Consider the following 21,500-nt stretch of genomic DNA (forward strand, 5'->3'; position numbering starts at 1 on the left):
AAAACATCATGATAAAGCTAAAATTGTTATTATTCATTGTTATTGTGAATCAATGAATGATCATATTACCAAAAATATGTTTTTAGTGTTAGGATTCCCCGTAACCTCAACATTGCCATTTTTGAAAATTCAAAAATAAAATGTGCATTCATTTTAATCAACAGACTCCCAATGTCCCGTAATGTGAACCGGATATTTACAATAATAATATATAAAAATTCCACGAAAAATGAATATTAATCCATGGATATCATGAATATCGAATTATGTGTGAACTCAGCATCATTTCCTAAATAATACTAATATTTACAAGGTTTTCTTCCAAAACATCTAAGATAAAGGTTTCTGTAGAAAAGGCATAAATTTCTTAACAACATTTTGTATTGTCATGATCAGTCCAAACAGAAGCACTGAACTCTACAAACCAATACATGTAATTTTTTTTTTTATTTTTTAAATTTTTTTTTTTTTAATTTTTTTTTTAAATTTTAAAATTGTATAATTATTACGTCAGGTAAATTTTGTTCTGTCAGCATGTCGCTAATTATTTCAGGAAAAAAATAATATTTGTTTGATCTTTTAATAGCTAAATTAAATTGGCAACATTCATATTTATTACCATTGGCAGTTTTGTAGTGTATAATTTAAATATCTCAATTATATAAATTAACTAGATGTGTCAAAGTGACACGAATGGCCCCATCCCAAAAAGTTGAAAAATCTGCAATTTCAATATAAACACATGTGGACACAAACATGATGGTAGTCTCACATATAAAAAATCAGCTCAAAATCTGGGGAGAAAAAATCTGTATAACTGAGATTTTCAATAATTTATCAAAGTCCAAAGCCTGTAATTTCAGCGAAAATAAGCGGAGCCGAACGAAACTTAAGCCTGGCCTATAACTCATCATGGTTAACACACATACCAAAAATCAGCCCAATATCTGAAAGCGTTTAGAAAAAAAGTCCGTATAACTGTGATTTTCAACAATTTCTCAGAGTCTAAAGCCCGTAATTTCGGCAAAAATTAGTGGAGCGGAACGAAACTTAAACTTGATCTGTAACTCATCATGGTTAACTCACATACCAATAATCAGACTTATATCTGAAGGCGTTTAGAAAAAAACTCTGTATAATGATTTGTTGCGGAATGACGGAATGACAGAAAGACGGAATTTCGGACAAGGGTAAAACTATATGGCACCGACAACTTTGTTGCTGGGCCATAAAAATTTGTAATACTTGTCATAATAAATTGAGCTCTTTTAATAGGTACTATTAATACTGCATTCAACTTTTTGAACTCAGTCCTGATATAGTTACTAGAAGAAAGTCTCCTTGGCGTAATCCAGAAAGGACATCCAAAGCCAACCAGACTTGGCTACTACTCAGGAGAACCACTATTTGTGACTCTCACTCAACTGTAAATGTTCAACCAGATAATATTCAGCTCTACATTAATTTTAGGACATTTTTACTATTTGTTTTGTCAATTGATTTGGTATATTATTATTTCGATCTGTTATTATATAGAGTGCATTTCTTTCTAACCAAAATTTTGTAAACATTGTGTGGCGTTTGTTGTTTTTCATCTAAACGCTACAAAAGCAGAAACAAATACATGTTTAATCAGTGTTTATTGACCCTGTTTGAACTTTCAATAATGCATGCACATGTTGTTGGTAAACAGACTTATTACAAAAGTTGAAACAAATATATCGTTGAATCAGGCTGAAGTTAGAAACAAATATATCGTTGAATCAGGCTGAAGTTAGAAACAAATGTAGCATTTGTTCTAAAAAGTGATGAATGACAAACTGTAGGCACATTTTTAGCGAGTGCATAGTTTGTCAAAGTTTAGGTAAACTTTGCAAACTTATGTTAGAAACAAATAACCAAAACATGCGCACACTTAGCTGTTTGTATCGTTTGTGTTACAAAGAAATGCACTCAAAAATGTTTAATTTGCTGCTTGCTTTATAGTTTTGCCTGTCATTGTATAAGTCTTGCAAAAGATTGACCCCCTGTCCTTTGGCTTGTGAATGTTGGATAGTCTCTTTCAAACTAGGGATTAATGAGCACTGGCCTTCGATAACATATTCCCTGAATATGCTGGTTTAAAAAAGATTTTTTTTAATTTGCCAATCAAAATGAAAAATTTCTTCTTTTTATCATACTTTTCATCTGGCATCAAACGAGAATAATTATTTTAGGACGAGATGATCAAAATAAATATATCATCTTATCTGGTCCCATAGGAACATTTTTAATATTATTTTAATCAAACAAGACAAAAATTTCAAAATTCAAATTAAGTTTTGCATAGAATTTAACTACCATTCTAAATTTGGTAATTGTTTATGCCAATCCTTAAGAAATAATTGATGCCAGCTATACTTTATTGTAGTTTTAACATGGGTAGGCATTATATTCGTGATTATTTTTGCCAGAGCGATAGCGAGGGCTAAAATAACACGAATATAATGCCTACCCATGTTAAAACTAAAATAAAGTATAGCTGGCATCAATTATTTCGATTCTGATTAGGACAATTACGGTAATTTCTATGTTCGCTGTGTATAAGTGTACGATCTTCGTGTAGGCTCTTCCATCAACCTCGCTGTCGATTTTTATCCAACTAGTTCAAACCAGTTTAATTTCGCAAAGTTGTAGGTTTCTAAAATTCAAAATTGAAACAGAAATTAACAAATTAATTTATCAGCCTAACTAAAACAATATTTGAGTCACAATATAACAGAAAATTTATATTACAACAGTCTTTTCCTTTGAGGTCAATTTCTGACACGCACATTTTCAAGTCAGTTGTCAATGGCGGTGGACGCACAAGGAGAATCGGGTAGGTCTTTATTTTACTAAATTAATCGTAAATATTTCGCCGGTTAATAATGTAGCATTGGTAAATATGTTTATATTTGATAGAGGATTCCTTGAAAAAGTTGTGCTGACATTTGAGACTTGGAAGGAGGGGCCCTTTGACAGAGATCCATTTATACTTGCGGTGGCTACACCTTGTAAAGTTGATCAAAGGGCACGCCTTTGTGCATCTGATGATTTCAAATGCTGTATTACATGATGATTAAAATTAATACTTGCACATTAATTCTGCAAACAAAAAAGAATATTCAATAAGCCATATTTTTTCTCTCAAGTAAAGCTAAATCTGATTTGAAGTATCAGATAAATTACAAATTCTCTTTTAGGATAAATATATCAAGACAATAGGTTCCAGGATCACCTCACTCAGACCACTATTTTGTGCAGATACTGAAAACTTAATATATATCTAAATCAAACTGAGAAATATGTTGCTGTTTTGTAATTTATATATTTAAATATAACTGTTGAAATTGAAATGGCAATACTTAACATTTACCAGAACATGTTTTACTTAAGTTAAACAGATCAATATTGGTTATTTTTTACGCTACTTTTTGTGGCCTGTTCAAATTTCCATGCGCAGTACATAACACTACAGGGAGATAACTCTGTAAAATCAGCTGAATGTTTAAACACAACCTATTGATAAGCCTCTCAATGATAAAAATTAATGTTTTCCAAATTACTTTGTATATAAAGATATTTTTCAGGCAAAGTTCAAATTTTTATAAATTTTGTATTTTTGTCAAATGGTCAAAATAAGTATGCTGTCAAATCTTAGAGAAAAGGTGCTAAAATGAAAAAAAAAAAAAAAAATAACAGAAAATGATACTCTATATATATAAAATTTAATAAAACTGACATCAAAAGATTGTTATAGAGTTTCTTGTATTAGCTTTGCACATTCTTTCAATGATTTTGTTTTTTAACAATAAAAATATTTCACCCATTTCTTTTATATCTTCTTGTGGTGATTATATATATCTATAAATTGATTTTAAGGTTTTAAATAAAATTAAAACAAATATATTTTTGCTAGAAAATAAATATTAATGTACATGTATTGTTTTGATCAACATTTTGTAATTCATTTTGATAAAAATAACATATTTTTAAATGTACCAGTACCCATGGTAATGTAGAATATCAGGCCATGTGAGACCCTCAAGGGTAGTCAAGGTCGTTAAACACCCCTATTGAAGAACTAGTTACCATGAACTGGTTACCATACATGTAGTAGGCTTCTCACATCTTTTGCAGCATATGACCTAAGATATTGATGTACTCATTGAAGAAATAATTGTGGTAAATCAATAAGAATAATAAATAAACATTATAGTTGCATCTGCAACAGAAATGAAAACGACAAGGATGGAGACTTTTTCCCTGGCCTAAGTTCAGGGCAATCATACATATCTTCTTAAGAAGGAAGCTTTATGTGAATACTACATGTATATACAAATGTATACATGTAGAAAGAAAAAGAAGCATCAAACAAAGCACATTAACATATCTTTTCTTATCTCTCACTATCCATTTGCTATGAAAAGCGTTTCATAAAAAAGATAACTATGAAAAAGTGTCCATCCTCTGTTTAGCTTACATGTACTTGTATTATAAATGTTACACTATAAGGATTTATTGGTAAACAAGAATGTGTCCAAAGTACACGGATGCCCCACTCGCATTATCGTTTTCCATGTTCAATGGACCGTGAAATTGGGTAAAAAATCTAATTTGGCCTTAAAAGTAAAAAGATCAACTAATAAGGAACATGTGTACTAAGTTTCAAGTTGATTGGACTTTAACTTCATCAAAAACTACCTTGACCTAAAACTTTAACCTGAAACTCACACTTTTAATTTCTATGTTCAGTGGACCATGAAAATAGGGTCAAAAGTCTAATTTGGTTTAAAAATATGAAAGATCATATCATAAGAAACATGTGTACTAAGTTTCAAGTTGATTGGACTTCAGCTTCATCAAAAACTACCTTGACCAAAAACTTTAACCTGAAACTCATACTTTTAATTTCTATGTTCAGTGGACCATGAAAATGGTGTCAAAAGTAAATTTTTTTTTAAAAATAAGAAAGATCATATCATAAGGAACATGTGTACTAAGTTTCAAGTTGATTGGACTTCAGCTTCATCAAAAACTACCTTGACCAAAAACTTTAACCTGAAACTGACACTTTTAATTTCTATGTTCAGTGGACCATGAAAATGGAGTGAAAAGTCTAATTTTGTTTTAAAATAAGAAAGATCATATCATAAGGAACATGTGTACTAAGTTTCAAGTTGATTGGACTTCAGCTTCATCAAAAACTACCTTGACCAAAAACTTTAACCTGAAGTGGGACGAACGGACGGACGGACGCACAGTCGGAGGCACAGACGGAAGCACAGACGAACGGAGGCACAGACCAGAAAACATAATGCCCCTCTACTATCGTAGGTGGGGCATAAAAATACATTAAAAGGAAAATTTGGAAGTTTCAGTGGAACCCAATGTCTCGAACGACAGAATGTAGGATCACTATGTCTCACTTTTGCGACAAAAGTCCCAGGCTCATCAACAAAAATAGTCTTTGAACAGCAGTACATTGGGTACAATTCTTATTAAAGAGGGATAATTTATTATTCTGGCCATGTTAGAAGGTTGAATGTTCTCTTCAGGCACTCTGATTTCCTCAACCATAAAAAACAATTTCTGCCATGAAATAGCCCAATAGTGTTGAAAGTGGTGTATAACAAGCAAAGATATACATATGAATAAGACCCTGCTGACTTTTAAGTTTCCAATGTAAATACAATCATCACCTTTTCAAGTTAGTAACAGGTCTAAATGTTCAAAATGTACATAAAATGTGTATTAGTACTCAACAAGAATGTGTCCATAGTACACGGATGCCCAACTCGCACTATCATTTTACATGTTCAGTGGACCGTGAAATTGGGGTCTAAACTTTATTTTGGAATTAAAATTAGAAAGATCATTATCTTAGGGAACATGTGTACTAAGTTTCAAGTTGATGTGACTTCAACTTCATCAAAAACTACCTTGATCAAAAACTTTAACCTGAAGTGGGACGAACAGACGGATGAATGGATGAACAAACGAACAGACAAACGAACAGACGGACGAACAGACCAACAGACCAGAAAACATAATGCCCCTCTACTATCGTAGGTGGGGCATAAAAATGCAAAATTTTCAATTCCAATTATTTTTCAATTTCAAAGGCAAAAGTACCTAAATTCACTTTATTTTGATTGTATAATGTTTATTTGACAGTTGTCTCAACTGCAATGCTACTTATTTTTTACGCGAAATATAAATTTGTGTGGTTCCAGTTACATGTATGTCAGGAAAAAATTATGTTTGTATCAATTTAAAACACAATATTATATATTGTGTTTATCAATTTTATTTTTTTTTAAATATATATAATTAGGATTCTTTCAAGTTTACTACCATGTACTACATTCCTGAGGAAATGCATCTTTATCTTCTATTTCAGCATTAATTAATTTGTTACTTCAATCTTCAAGTGTATCGATCATTAAAATGTCAGTGCTTTCCAATTTTTAATTTACAAAATGTATGAAGACATATATAGGTCTAAATTCAAATCAAACAATACACCTCTTTCATTTAAAGGGAGACTACTTATATGTACATTGTACAGTACGTACATTTTTGTACATGAACATGTATGCTTGTACATGTTCATGTTTTAAATGTATGCTCTAAGCCAAATTCAATTTATATAATCTTTATATGTCTTGCATGTTCTTATTTCAGTTTTGTGCAATATTTTGTTTTCTTCTGTCACAAAAAGAACAGCTATGTACATGTACAAAAAATGTTTAGTTCACTTTTGATGAAAAAAAAAATCACCTACATTTGTAATTCATTGTATCTTATTATTATCTTACAAGAGAAATCTTTTGACAGTACATGGAGTTATGGTTTTGATTATACCTATAACCAAGGCATTTCACATGTTTCACCTAAATGTTCACAAGTACAAAATTTTGATAGCAAAATAACATTTATAAATGAGGATTGTGTCCATGGGACACAGATGGCACTTGCATATCATATAAAGTTATAAAAGGACAAAACTGAAGAACATTAATCAAAATGCTTGTACATGTAAGCACCTAGGGTAAAGGCTGTTTTAATTTTTTTAATGAACATTGCATTGTATAAAGCATTGGTTGTAGTTGATTCAACTACAACTACAATTATGGACAAAGGAAGATAACTGCAATTCTAAAAATAATTTAAAACAAGAGTGCACACGCTGAAATGTCTCGCCTTCTATACTAATCATTGATATTATGTTGATAGTCCTAAGTATAAAGCTAAGCTTTATTACAACTGTCACATAAACTTAACATTAACCAAGATAACTAAACAAAGACCAATGAACCTTGAAAAAGAGGTCCAGGTCAGATGAACCATGCCAGGCAGACAGGTACAGCTAACAATGCTTCTATACAACATATATAGTTGACACATTACTTATAGTTTAAGAAAAATAGACCAAAACACAAAAACTTAACACTGTGCAATGAACCGTGAAAATGAGGTCACGGCTAAATAAAACCTGCTCGACTGACATAAAGATCATAAAATATTTCCATACACCAAATATAGTTGACCTATGGCATATAGCTTTAGATAAAAAGACCAAAACTCAAAAACTTAACTTTGACCACTGAACAATGAAAATGAGGTCAAGGTCACATGACATCTGCCCGCTAGACATGTACACTTAACAATCATTCCATACAACAAATATAGTAGACCTATTGCATATGGTATGAGAAAAACAGACCAAAACACAAAAATTTAACTATAACCACTGAACCATGAAAATGAGGTCAAGGTCAGATGAAACCTGCCAGTTGGACATATACACCTTACAGTCCTTCCATACACCGAATATACTAGCCCTATTGCTTATAGTATCTGAGATATGGACTTGACCACCAAAACTTAACCTTGTTCACTGATCCATGAAATGAGGTCGAGGTCAAGTGAAAACTGTCTGACAGACACGAGGACCTTGCAAGGTATGCACATATCAAATATAGTTATTACTTATAATAAGAGAGAATTCAACATTACAAAAAATTTGAACTTTTTTTTCAAGTGGTCACTGAACCATGAAAATGAGGTCAAGGACATTGGACATGTGACTGACGGAAACTTCGTAACATGAAGCATCTATATACAAAGTATGAAGCATCCAGGTCTTCCACCTTTTAAAATATAAAGCTTTTAAGAAGTGAGCTAACGCCGCCACCGGATCACTATCCCTATGTCGAGCTTTCTGCAACAAAAGTTGCAGGCTCGACAAAAATTACATCATTGTTATTATAAGAAAAGATATTAGATTCCTATTTTTCCCTTTGGAAAGGAGCATATATAACTCTAGAACGTTTGAAGTGACACCACCAAAAATCTGTATTTTGTGGCAATAAGCATTGTGTATAACTTTAATAACATTTGGTTAAGGCAAACTAAAGTTAGAGAACGAAAACAGAAAATTCAGCATTTTTTTCATTTGTAAAGGGGCAAAACTCTAGAACAGTATGTGACGCCACCAAAATTCAAACTTGATCTGTGTTTTGTGGTAATAAGCTTTTGAATAAGTTTATTAACATTTGGTTGAAGCAAACTAAAGTTAGAGAACGGAAATCAACTTAGGGATGTATTTCAGGCCAAATAAAAATATATGTGTGGTTCCAGTTACATACTTTTAAAAAACAGGGGCGGTAGGTCGTTTTTTTTTTTTCTTTTTTTTAAATTTTTATTTTTGATTGTCCGAATCCAGAAAAAAATCGGGTGCTTATCGAAATTGTTTCCGGTATTATACACGACCCAACCGGTAGTCCGCCATTTTTACATGTGTTTGGTTGTAAAATAAACAGTTATGATACGTTTTTAGTTAATTTTGTTGCATTCTGTTATGAATTCTTGAATTTTAGCCATAACAAATACTTCTGATGGAAATTAAGATGACAGAAATCTATCAATTTAATTATTTTAAATCACATTCCTTAAAATTTGATCCGTTTGAAAATTTATTTTTCAGAAATGAAAAAAAAGTTCTAGGGTTGGGGGTTTAACTAGGGTCGGTCGGGTAACTGGAACCACACATATATTTTCATGTGGCCTCATGTATGTAAAGATGTACAAATACATACAAATGTATGTCCGTGTGTACAGACGGACAAGGGTAAACTTTATGCCCCATCCGCTATGGCATTAAACATAAAATGACTATTCAAACTGTCTCATTTTCTTCCACTTATAATAAACATATTAAGGAGATTTAGAATATCAGAAAGACATTCACATTTTTCAATTTCTGTTTCAATTTTTCTAAATTTGATATTGAATGCAATTTTTGTTTAGCCAACAATCGAAACAACCATACTGTGTCAGTGTGAAATTTTTGTCTGAGTTATGCCACTTTGTCTGATAAACGTCACTTCAAACAATTGTAGTTTAGCATAAATGTGCACAGACACATTATACATGTATTTATACATGCTACCGTAAACAGAATTGACAAAAAGTGAAAAAGCACAAATTTAAATCCTTATATAAGCATTTCAACATATAAACATGTATAAATCAATACACTGTTAGTAAATGGTTTATAGTACATAGGTAATACATCATGTAACATGGAAAATGCTTCTTTAACCCTTTCTTCCATGGAAATAGTTTTTTACATACTTGATTTGCATAGGAATTTTTCAATTAAATCAAAGCGCTGTAAGCGCTGAAGGCAGTTAACCAAAAACCAAGGCAACCGTAATGATGAAAACTGGCAAAGTTGCCTCAACATTAAACATTCATATATAGTACATTTATGTTTACAAAAATGTATCTAATGATTTATTTATTAAGGCAAATAATTTATATGTTATCAATGTTTCAAAAGCAATGCATATAGCAATGTATATGTTTTTATGGTGAGTCTGCAGTGGTACAAGTTCCCAATGATTGCAGTTGTTCTACTTGGTAGTTAACCTTGGTTTTATTTGACTGCTTGAAGTTCAAGTTGACTTAGTATGAACATGTAATAGTATGAATGGACTGGTTTCCATGGAAAGAAAACTGAATTTGTGTTCTATAGTACAAAAGTTATGAGACACGAACAGACAAATGTTTACTACAACAGGGATCAAAGGTGAGGTCTGACTGACTTGCCCATAGTAAATGTAAATGATTTGTTATTTTGTCCCATACATATGAATATATATAATTTAGGGGTGGGGATCTCAACGGTTTTCAAGTTCTCAAACAGGTAGGGGTAGGCAGAGGATTTAGGGGGCTGCCCCCCTTTTTTGGGAAAAAAATTGGTTGCTTATATAGAGAATGATCACTGAAGCATGACTGGAGTGGGCCCCCTCTTAGGTCAGTCAGTGGGCCCCCACTTATGAAAATTTTTGGATCCGCCACTGGGGGTAGGGTGACCCTAGGGACTTCCCCTACATTTCATTTTATTTGTTATATTGTCCTATACATAAATATATATGGTTTAGGGGTGGGATCTCATTGGTTTCCAAGTTCTCAAACAGGAGGGGTAGGGTGACCCCGGGGACTCCCCCTATATTTGATTTAATTAGTTATATTGGCCCATATATGAATACATATTGTTTTGGTGTGGGGATCTCGACCGTTTCCAAGTTCTCAAACAGGAGGGTTGGGGTGACCACAGGGACTTCCTCTATATTTCATTTCATTTGTTATATTGTCCCATACATGAGTATATATGGTTTAGGGTGAGGATCTTGACCATTTCCAAGTTCTCAAACAGGAGGGTGTACAGTGTCCCAAGGGACTGCGCTATCTTTCATTTGAATTGTTATATTGTCCCGTACATGAATATATAAGGTTAAGGGGTGGGGATCTCAACAGGTTTCAAATTCTCAAACAGGAGGGAGTGGGGTGACCCAAGGGACTCCCCTATATTTCATCTGATTTGTTATATTGTCCCATACATGAATATATATGGTTTAGGGGTGGGGATCTCGATCATTTTTAAATTCTAAAACAGGAGGGTTGAGGTGACCCCCAGCGACTCTTCCTATATTTCATTTGATTTTTCATATTGTCACAAACATGAATATATATGGTTAAGGGGTGTGGATCTCAACCGTTTCAAAGTATATTGTCCTATACTTGAATATATGCAGGGGCGGATTCAGTCGAGGGGGGGGGGGGGTGGGGGGCAGGCGTGCACCCCCTTAAATTTGCAAAGCATGGGTTGTTCTCAGCTTAATAAAGAATATTCCGATAATTTTACCTCAATTTTTTTTTAGCCTCGCTCTACTCGGAGAAAATTTAAGTTTGCGCCCCTCCTAACCTAAGATCCTGGATCTCCCCCTACTGTTTAGGGTGGGGAGCTCGACGGTTTCCAAGTTAATAAACAGGAGGGGTAGAGTGGCCCAAAGAATGCCACCTATATATCATATGCTTTACTTACATTCAGGTATATATAATATAGTTGCATTATTTGTGAAAATAGAGAAAGAAACTTTCAGCTACTTTAATTGACCCTTCAAAATTGAGATAAAAAATAACCCTTCGAAATTGCAGTAATATGTTTACACTTTAAAAGCATCTAACATGTATTATCATCATTTATCACTGATAAGGAAAATTTAGACTGTGACCATGAACATGTATATTGTTAGATATACTGTTCCCAGCTGTCACGTTGTATTGGATTTTTAAATTAAAATTTGTCAAAAAAAAATTTTGAGTTTCTGTATAAAATATTTTTCTGCTTTTTATTTCTTTTACATTTATCTTTTGGTTTACAAGTCTAGTGTTTATATTTATTTACCATGCATAGATGTATTTTTTCACCTGCTTTGATTTATTTTGTAATGATCGCTAAACCCGGAATTACCCTTATCCGCTTCCGGAATCGGATCCGATATTGTAAAATTTTGTCTTCACGGCCGCCATTGTTAGGTGTTTACAATGTTGTTTTTGTCAACCAGATAAGATTTTACTCGAATTTATACAATATTTGTCTGCGATTTTCTGTTTAAATCTAGCGGTTGAACAAAATGAACCTCGCTGTCATGAATAAAAATGATAAACATAAGTTTTTAGCTCGTTAAATTGGAGACTTTGGTGAACATGGTGAAAAGGTTTGCAAAGTTAATTCTTATTTTCTTTCAAATGGAAGGTGACTACGTCGGGCGTAGCTAGAAACCAACTATCCTAGTCGAAATTCCGCTTGCAATAGTGGAAGGTCGCGGACCTCGGACCACCGCTAATTTGCACACCTGCCTCCAAATTGAAAAGATACGAAAATTTTTTTTTCTAATTTGAAATTGCCGCCAACAGCATGAACAATTGAACTTAATAATAGACTACTGACGTAGTTGTACTACGTATTGATGACAAACAATATTCCTACGACTTTTGCCATTTAAGAAATCTAAACCACTTGTCTTAAGAGATTTTCGGCGATTAACTATTTTATACAATTGTTCTTTGACATCTTGGCCAAAAGCATAAGTCATAATGAACTACACAAGGATTCTTAATAAGCACTACTTCCTACGTGTAACTTCAAAACTTTTGGATAAATCGACGATCATTTAAGGTTTTTCTGGTCATATTTTTTGTAATCCAGAATAAAAAGTATTAAAAAAGTGTTCAATTAGTTATATATAACATAGTAGCGAGCTAGATAATAACAATGGCAAGTATTTCAGCATTTATTGGGTAGAACCCAAATCTAGGGTGCTCGCATAATGCAGCTTAACTGCATAAAAATGTCATCAGGTTTCAAGTATTAATGCATTGTGAAAACAAATATGTCATCAACGAAATTCCAGTCAGATATTCTCTTGAATATCCTTTTTATATTTGATATAATTTTTTTCTCAAGTCTGATAAAGTTTTTTCGTAGGCAAGACATTTCAACTGAGGAACTATACAGGTGTCAAAAGGTGTCATTATGGAGTAAAGAGGGTGGCGTCAAAAAGCGTCATTATGGAGGAAAGGGATATTTATAAGGATGGAGGAAAGGGATAATTATAAGGACACACGAACACTCTCAAAAGTGTCATTATGGAGGAAAGGGATATTTATAAGGACACATACGAACACTCTCAAAATTTACATCAAACACACACATATCAGTAAAATAGTAAGTGTTTTCTGCTCTATAGTCTGATTGTTGTCTGTCTTTGACATATTCCCCATTCCCATTCTCAAATTAAGATACATTTTCTTCCTATTTACATTTAAATGTAAATTGGTAGGACATATAAGAAACTAAGTTTTGCAAGATTTAGATTCACCAAATGTCATTTTTATCACTTCAATTTTTTAGCTCCAGCTTATGAAATATTAAGAATAAGATCATATACATGACCCATCTATTGTCATTATCAACACAGAATAAGAAAGACATTTGTAAGCACCTGTCTTAAGCATGTTAAGTCATGCGCCTGTTGTTCAGTGATTCTTGTTTGTTGGTCTGGACAGTCATGTCACTCATGACAGTGGTGCATAAATGAGGGGGGAGGTAGGAGGGGTCCTGATCCTGAAATCCTGGGCTTAAAAACACGAAATCCTGAAGTCCTGAATTTAAATACATTAAAGTCCTGACATCCTGAAATTTGAAAAAAGAATTTCCAAATCCTGAAAGGTTCAATTCTTAAATCCTGAGCATAAAAACACCCTATCCTGAATAAAGGTCCTATCCCTCATAAATGTTTCTTGTGTTTTGTTTTTAGAGAGATAAGACCAATGGTTTTCCTGCAGATTTTATTGTTTTACACTTGTTATTATGGGGCCTTATTAGCTTTCTGTTTGGTATGAGCCAAGGCGGTGTCCAATGCCATACTTTGACCTATTCATTGTAATTGTAAACATTTTATACATTGTGACTTGGATGGAGAATTGTGTCATTGGCACTCATACCACATCTTCTTATATATTTATATCCCGCTACAGGTTTCTTTTGCTTTGCCCACCCGTCCAGTGGGAGTGGGCACCGGGTGGGCAAAATTTCTAGCTTGTCCACTCTGCCCACCCATACTATTAAAGGAGTGGGCAAGCAATTTCTTTTGTTGAATCAAAAGACTTGCAAGTAAAATCAATTGATAAAAAGCAGATAAACATTTGTTATCAAAAATTTTACAAAAAAAGAGATTATGTTTATACTATACTATAGCGAGTAAAAATAAAGTCAAAGAAAAAATATTAATCAAAGTACAAAAATGATTGTCTTAGTAAACATGTAAACATGATTATGTTCATTCTTAAAATGAATTTAGTGATAAATTATCTGTTTAAGAAAACTTACTAGTTCCTTCCCGTTCAGTTGCTGGTGGAGAGTTGAAACCTTCACTCAAACGCTTGCCTGTCACAAATGACATCAATACACAACAAACGAAAATAATAATACATGATGAAGCCATTGAAAATCTCATCTTAGTCTATCAAATGTTAAAAATAAACGTTTATACAATATCACAGAATTTGTTAATGCAAATATTTAGTAAGTACACACTGTTGTTTTTGTTGATCGTCATTTTATCAATGAATCTGGATGAATGATTTCACACATGGTGATGACGGCAGCAACCTGGGCCTTGAGAAATAGAAATGTAAATGTGCATGTTGCGATGAAGATAAAGACATGAATCCAATACAATATTGATGATTTGGTTTTACATTTTGATGAAATTCTCGTTTTGAATGTTTCATAATTTGTTCAGTACAACTATCCATGAAATAGGCCTTGAACTTCTGTATTGTTTGTTGAAAAACCATGCAAAACAAGCCCGGAAATGTCCATCATTTTCACAGTCCACAGTAAAACCGAGCATCCGAATTAATCTCACATGTATTCTAGTATCACCTTGACCGATTTTTACATCACAAAAAAACAATTCCAATGTGTATTTGATAAATTAATACTTATTTTTTACCTCCATTTCAATGTACATAGCGGAAAACAAGACGTAAACAACCTCGTTAGATGATTGGTCAATTAGTCATTCAGAGCTACAACCATGATCAATGCTGTAGTTTCGTATCCAAAACGATCAAGGTCACCACCTAAAGTCTATTTTGTAGTATTGTAGACTACCGCTTGTGGTCATTTTGTCTAATTTCCAAAATATTGCCAATAACGTCAAAGATATATTGTGGAATTTAACACCGGTTTCCTTCAGTTTTTAACACAGAATTTACTAAAATTTATAATTTCATATTTTTTAAGCATTTGAAAACCCTGCAATTAAAGTAGATAAAGACTATAAATTGCAGAAAAAATGTGTTTGGTATTTGTTCAAGTCAATAGGGGCAATATAATGAACAGAAAAAATAAACGCAGTCATGGTTTTGTCAAATGTGATGCTTCTATGAGATATTTATTAATTTCATTAAAATGCAGACACGTTTTTTAGTGATTTGTTTTATTCCGAAAAAAAAAAGCTAAATTACAACATATATTTAATATCAAAAATAATCAAACATGATTGGGATTTTACACAAACAAATATGTTCATCAATTGTTTATCAAATGGGATTATGCACACTATTTAATACTTTTAAGTTAATTTTATACCACTCTTTGTGATCGTATTTTAAACTTCCAAAATATATCAATTATGACATTTTAATCATGATTTCAGCTGCCTGCAGCATGGGTCCAATGTAAATTACGATCAATTTTAGTCGGACGTTTTTTTTCTCTCTATAAAACGCAATCCTACAAGTTTGTATATAACTGAACAATTTTCAATTTCATTGCTCTGCAAACTTTATCTGTAAATGCATCTTGCTGTTTTGGGAGCATTTCCTTGTTAAAAAAAAATGTCTACTACACGTATTAATTGTCTACTGTAACTCCTCGACTGTGGCATGATTGCTATATATGTATTGATATTGACAAAAAAATATATGACATTGAAGATGAACGATTGTAGGTTGGCAGAGTGGGATCTTCATTACTGTAATTTCCTTATGAAGTTGTCATTCGATTCTCTTTTTTGCGTTTTCTTGACACAATAATTCAAATCTTAATTTATGAAGGTGTGTAATTATGCCCCACCTACGATAGTAGAGGGGCATTATGTTTTCTGGTCTGTGCGTCCGTTCGTCCGTCCGTCTGTTCGTTCGTTCGTCTGTTCGTTCGTCCGTCTGTCCCGCTTCAGGTTAAAGTTTTTGGTCAAGGTAGTTTTTGATGAAGTTGAAGTCCAATCAACTTGAAACTTAGTACACATGTTCTTTATGATATGATCTTTCTAATTTAAATGCCAAATTAGAGTTTTGTCCCCAATTTTACGGTTCACTGATAGAAAATGATAGTGCAAATTTCAGGTTAAAGTTTTTGGCTTCAGGTTAAAGTTTTTGGTCATGGTAGTTTTTGATGAAGTTGAAGTCCAATCAACTTGAAACTTAGTATACATGTGCCCTATGATATGATCTTTCTAATTTAAATGCCAAATTAGAGTTTTGACCCCAATTTTACGGTTCACTGAACATAGAAAATGATAGTGCAAATTTCAGGTTAAAGTTTTTGGTCAAGGTAGTTTTTGATGAAGTTGAAGTCCAATCAACTTGAAACTTAGTATACATGTGCCCTATGATATGATCTTTCTAATTTAAATGCCAAATTAGAGTTTTGACCCCAATTTTACGGTTCACTGAACATAGAAAATGATAGTGCAAATTTCAGGTTAAAGTTTTTGGTCAAGGTAGTTTTTGATGAAGTTGAAGTCCAATCAACTTGAAACTTAGTATACATGTGCCCTATGATATGATCTTTCTAATTTAAATGCCAAATTAGAGTTTTGACCCCAATTTTACGGTTCACTGAACATAGAAAATGATAGTGCAAATTTCAGGTTAAAGTTTTTGGTCAAGGTAGTTTTTGATAAAGTAGAAGTCCAATCAACTTGAATTTTAGTATACATGTTCCCTTTGATAAGATCATTCTAATTTTAATGCCAAATTAGAGAATTTATTCCAATTTCACAGTCCTTTAAACATAGAAAATGATAGTGTGAGTGGGGCATCCGTGTACTGTGGACACATTCTTGTTTTTATATTATTTTTATTTTAACGGTAGCTTGTATAACTAAAATGATTAAAATATATATAACTGATGTTGTATAGCGGTTTCTTTTCAACAAATTTTTATTTTACTAAATATTTTTCAGAAAAAAATAAATAAAATAATTTCAAAGAATTTAAGTAGTTGAAAGAATTTCATTATTTTTATCAAAATGATAAATTATGCTTTATCTAAAACACTCATTGTTGCGTATCTAAAACACTTGATGAATTGTAGCTGTATCTCAATATACAAATACCACATACTGTGAAAAAAAAACTATTAAATTATAATAAACATATATAAACGTAAAGGTTTATTGCATTTTGATGAGATAACACAAGGTCTAATTAACAAGAGAAATTCAGTCATGGATACTTGTGACCAAAATGATAAATTGATCCGAGGTTTGTATATTGTTATCGGAAAAGATGAAACTCGGTATAAGGTAGCAGAAAGTATACCCCATTTCGTTTATTTAAGTTTTCTTCTCGCAAAAAATCAGCCTAATATACAGAGTGGCGAAGGAGTCAACTGAAATGTGAGAGGAGGGCTAACTTCTATTAGTGAAAAGCAAAAAAAAAAAAAAGGAAAAGAATTCTCCGTCCACTCACCTTGAGTTTCTTTTTTCTATTTTTCGGTCATTTTCACATGAAATCATAGCTAAGTAGTTTTCAACTACCAGCGACCAAACAAACAAATAGAGTAAGTTAACTTCCGATTTGGAAAAAAAAAAACACAAGTTGTTAATAAATTTAGACCACACAAAAAATAAACTAGGATCTGAGACTACTATATAGTAGTCTCAGCTAGGATATATGATATTTTTTCATAATTTGTATTTTATGTCACACTTACATATATGCGATTGAGCTGATTAATATACATATATAATTTTGTGATTGAAACAATCCAGGCCTGAGATAACAATGGGACATCCAAACCCCAAAGTCAGTGGCAAACTTTCTTCGCCACTGTCAGCATCGAAACCGAAAAGAATGAGCAACATGAACACAACCAAATGGCGGATTTTGTTCAAGTATGATCAAGTAAGGTTTTGTTGTTTTAACTGAAATTGTATTCGTTCAGTGTATGTTCAGTCACTTGTGTTAATATGTCTCATTGATTGGGTCAGTTAGGCAATTTCAATTGATATTTTATAGTGTGTCTTTCTATGTTGTGATATTACACTATTTTTCAGATAAGGATTAAGGTTTGGTACCATTAAAACGTTTAAACCCGCTACAATTGTTTGCATCTGTCTTAAGTCAGGAATCTCAGATGTTCAGTAGTTTCGTTTGCTGCTGTGGTTCATAATTGTTTCTTGTTTCTCGTTTTTTATAAAGATTAGACCGTTGGTTTTCTCGTTTGAAGGATTTTACAATAGTTATTTTTTGGCGTCCTTCATAGCTTGCTGTTCGGTGTGAGCCAAGGCTCCGTGTTGAAGACTGTACTTTGACCTATAATGGTTTACTTTTATAAATTGAAACTTGGATGGAAATCGAGTTGTCTCATTGGCATTCATACCACATCTTCTTATATCTATCAAAATGTATTTAGATATAGAGTAAAACAACACAGCATTTCGGTATTTTACTAGCTTCTCTTGTATGTGAAGAATTTAAACGGCAGTATTATAGTTATAAACGCCGCAATTTTGAGCCTGTCCTAAGTCAGGAGCCTCTGGCCTTTGTTAGTCTTGTATGATTTTTAATTTTAGTTTCTTGTGTATAATTCGGAGTTTAGTTTGACGTCTATTTAATATCACTGTACTAGTATACATATTTTTTAAGGGGCCAGCTGAAGGACGCCTACGGGTGCGGGTGTTTCTCGCTACTGTTACGGCCAGAAATCGCCTTTAAATTGTAGCCAACAAAAGACACAAATCAATAGTAAAATTTAACAATATTTATTATACAAAAGTTTACAAAAGGTATTACACAAAATTTACTGTTAACTTAACTGTCAAAATATGAGTCCAATCTGTTATCTTTATCTGTATCCGGAAATCTTTCGGAATCCAATCTGAATATTATGTTCACTACTAAGGTCACAATCCAGTATGATGTTGTTTGTAGAATAAAAGTGTCAATCCAAATGCTGTGAATACTAATGTCTATCAATGTCTATGTCCAAGTTTAATTATGAGAGTTTAACTTTAGTGTCTGTATATATAGTGTTGTCATGGAAAATTCTGGAACACTCTATAATGGAACATTGTGGAAAATCCTGGAAAGTTACAACGGAAGTTTCTGGAATAACGTAGAAGTTTAAATTACGCATCTTTTATAAAGGATCATTCTAGAAAGTTCCAATCATTCTGTGATTGTTCCAGTGATTCCTAAACTGCACAGTTATAAGATTATTTGGTAAACAACTATCAGGCCATACAACACAAATTAGGCCAACATAAATAAACATAATAATTACAATATCATAACACTACATTGAAGACCCATTGGTGGCCTTCGGCTGTTGTCTGCTTTATGGTCGGGTTGTTGTCGCTTTGACACATTCCCCATTTGCTTTCTCAATTTTAAAATTGCAATTTTTGCAGAAAACATATCTGAGATTTTTAATTTGCAGTGCATAGAATTTTCCACAGAAAAACGGATTGGCTATAGCGAAGATGAGAATTAATACCTGGCTAAAACGCAACTTGAATTGATAAAACTGCGAATATCTTTGAAAACTTCTCTATAAGCAACATAATTATGCAAAATTCTTTATGAAATCTGAGTTTGGAAAATTTCTAAACATCTAAGAACTGGCAAATATTACGGATCTTTACTTAGTACTCAGTATCTCACTCTTTAGACAACTAGGATGGTATAGTATACACTGTGTCTGTTTTGACACGTGAAAATTTGAACTTAAAGGAAATTGCAAATTAATTTTTAATTATATTATAAAGTTGCATATTTTATAGTTTCTGTTATCCTGGTCTAACTAGGGAAAAGGGTAACGGTATTGACAAGTGCATAGTGCATCATATAAAAAGAAACCAATATAAAAATCGATAACATTCCGTTTTGAACTTTCTCAGATTATTAATTATTTTTCTGTGAATTGAAAACGTCGTTGGATAGGGGAAAACATTAATACCATATTTCACGCTAGTATCGAATCCTTTTTGAAGGACTATACTTTCTAAATTCTAATGAAAGCAAGTTTGATTAAATTCTGTTTTGTTGATCCTAAAGTATGGAAAGGGAAATATGTTTTTTTTTTCTTATGTTGGAATTTATGTTTTTTGTTGGGACTTATATTTGGATAAACAATCAAAGCCTTATTGCATCCTAATAAATTATATAAGTATTAATCTGAGTGATTATAACTGTATATACTCTTAATACTTCTCTTAGCTATGTATATTTCGTTTGTTCGGAAACGTTTACTTCAACAACAATAAAAAAGAATGCTAATTTCTCAATCTGGGATTCTCATTCTGTAAATAACACTGTATGAAACGCACGTCAACGATAAATCGTTAGAAGCAACAGTTTTATGAAAAAAGCAGCGATTGGATATGACAAAAAAATGTACAGCTTGCATAATCTCTAGAACATCCTTCATACATATTCAAAGTCTAACGGTATAGTTTTACCGCCACCCCCCCCCCCAAAAAAAAAATTAACAAAAAATAACCGACAGTACTCATAGCTTGCAAGATATAAGGCTGATGCTGTTGATAGTCCGAATAGGTTCAATAAATTATTTGAAAAAATGTTGTGTTTTTTTTAATTGTAATAACGGATACCAATTCCTACCGAAAGCAGAAGTAGAGGCGGGGTTATTTTTTTAATTGTGGATGGTAAAACGCACTTGTCTCAGAAAAAACCCAACTCTATACCTGAAACTGAGGTTAATAAGGAATGCCTTAACGGTCATCGCGATGTAAAAAAAAAAATGGTAAAAATTGTCATAAAAGGCAATAAAAAAAATGGTAAAAATTGTTATAAAAGACATAAAAAAATTTTTTATAAGAGGTTGTCTGTCCGGCTGTTTTGACGTATACAGTCAATTGGTAGAGCTAAAAATTAGCATTTTATCCAAATGTTTTTAATTTTGAGCAATGTCGGCAATGTTGGTTTGTATAGACGGTGTATACGAACACAATTGTATCAGTAGTTTCAGAGGACAAGATTTATGTAAAAGTTGACAGACGACGGATGACGGACGCCAATTGATGAAAAAAGAAGATCTACTGTACCAAGGGGACATAACATCACGAGTTGTAGTGGAAAAGACAGCACAAAAGGAAAAAAAATAAACGAGGATCAGGTTTCCACTAAACACTATACAAAGAAAACTAAAGACCCTTTCAAATACCACGGGGTAAACTTATGAACTCAGACTGGTCATTGAGCAATTATAATCATAAGTTACTCTCTAAGGGGACGACCATTTGATATTCTGGGGGGGGGGGGGGGGGCGCAGGAGGATTTGTATTTGTTTTTGATCGGTTATT

The 21,500-nt window shown here is 32.6% G+C and overlaps 1 protein-coding gene across 7 annotated transcripts in view; it reads right to left on the bottom strand.

Moving 5' to 3' along the window:
• The window catches only part of LOC143071187 (insulin-like peptide receptor), a 68,444-nt gene extending 53,497 nt beyond the window's left edge, over positions 1–14,947 (bottom strand). For 5 of the 7 annotated variants that reach the window (XM_076245347.1, XM_076245344.1, XM_076245346.1 and 2 more), the window contains exon 1: positions 14,270–14,947. In XM_076245347.1, coding sequence (XP_076101462.1) covers positions 14,270–14,396 — 127 coding nt within the window. In that variant the 5' untranslated portion in view covers positions 14,397–14,947. Of the gene's footprint in view, positions 1–4,029; positions 4,049–14,269 lie in introns of those variants that run through there. The other 2 variants (XM_076245348.1, XM_076245349.1) reach the window with 2 other exon arrangements.
• Positions 14,948–21,500: the final 6,553 nt, after the last annotated feature.

Source organism: Mytilus galloprovincialis, chromosome 4 (assembly GCF_965363235.1).
Source record: "Mytilus galloprovincialis chromosome 4, xbMytGall1.hap1.1, whole genome shotgun sequence".
In the NCBI taxonomy this organism is placed as follows: domain Eukaryota; kingdom Metazoa; phylum Mollusca; class Bivalvia; order Mytilida; family Mytilidae; genus Mytilus; species Mytilus galloprovincialis.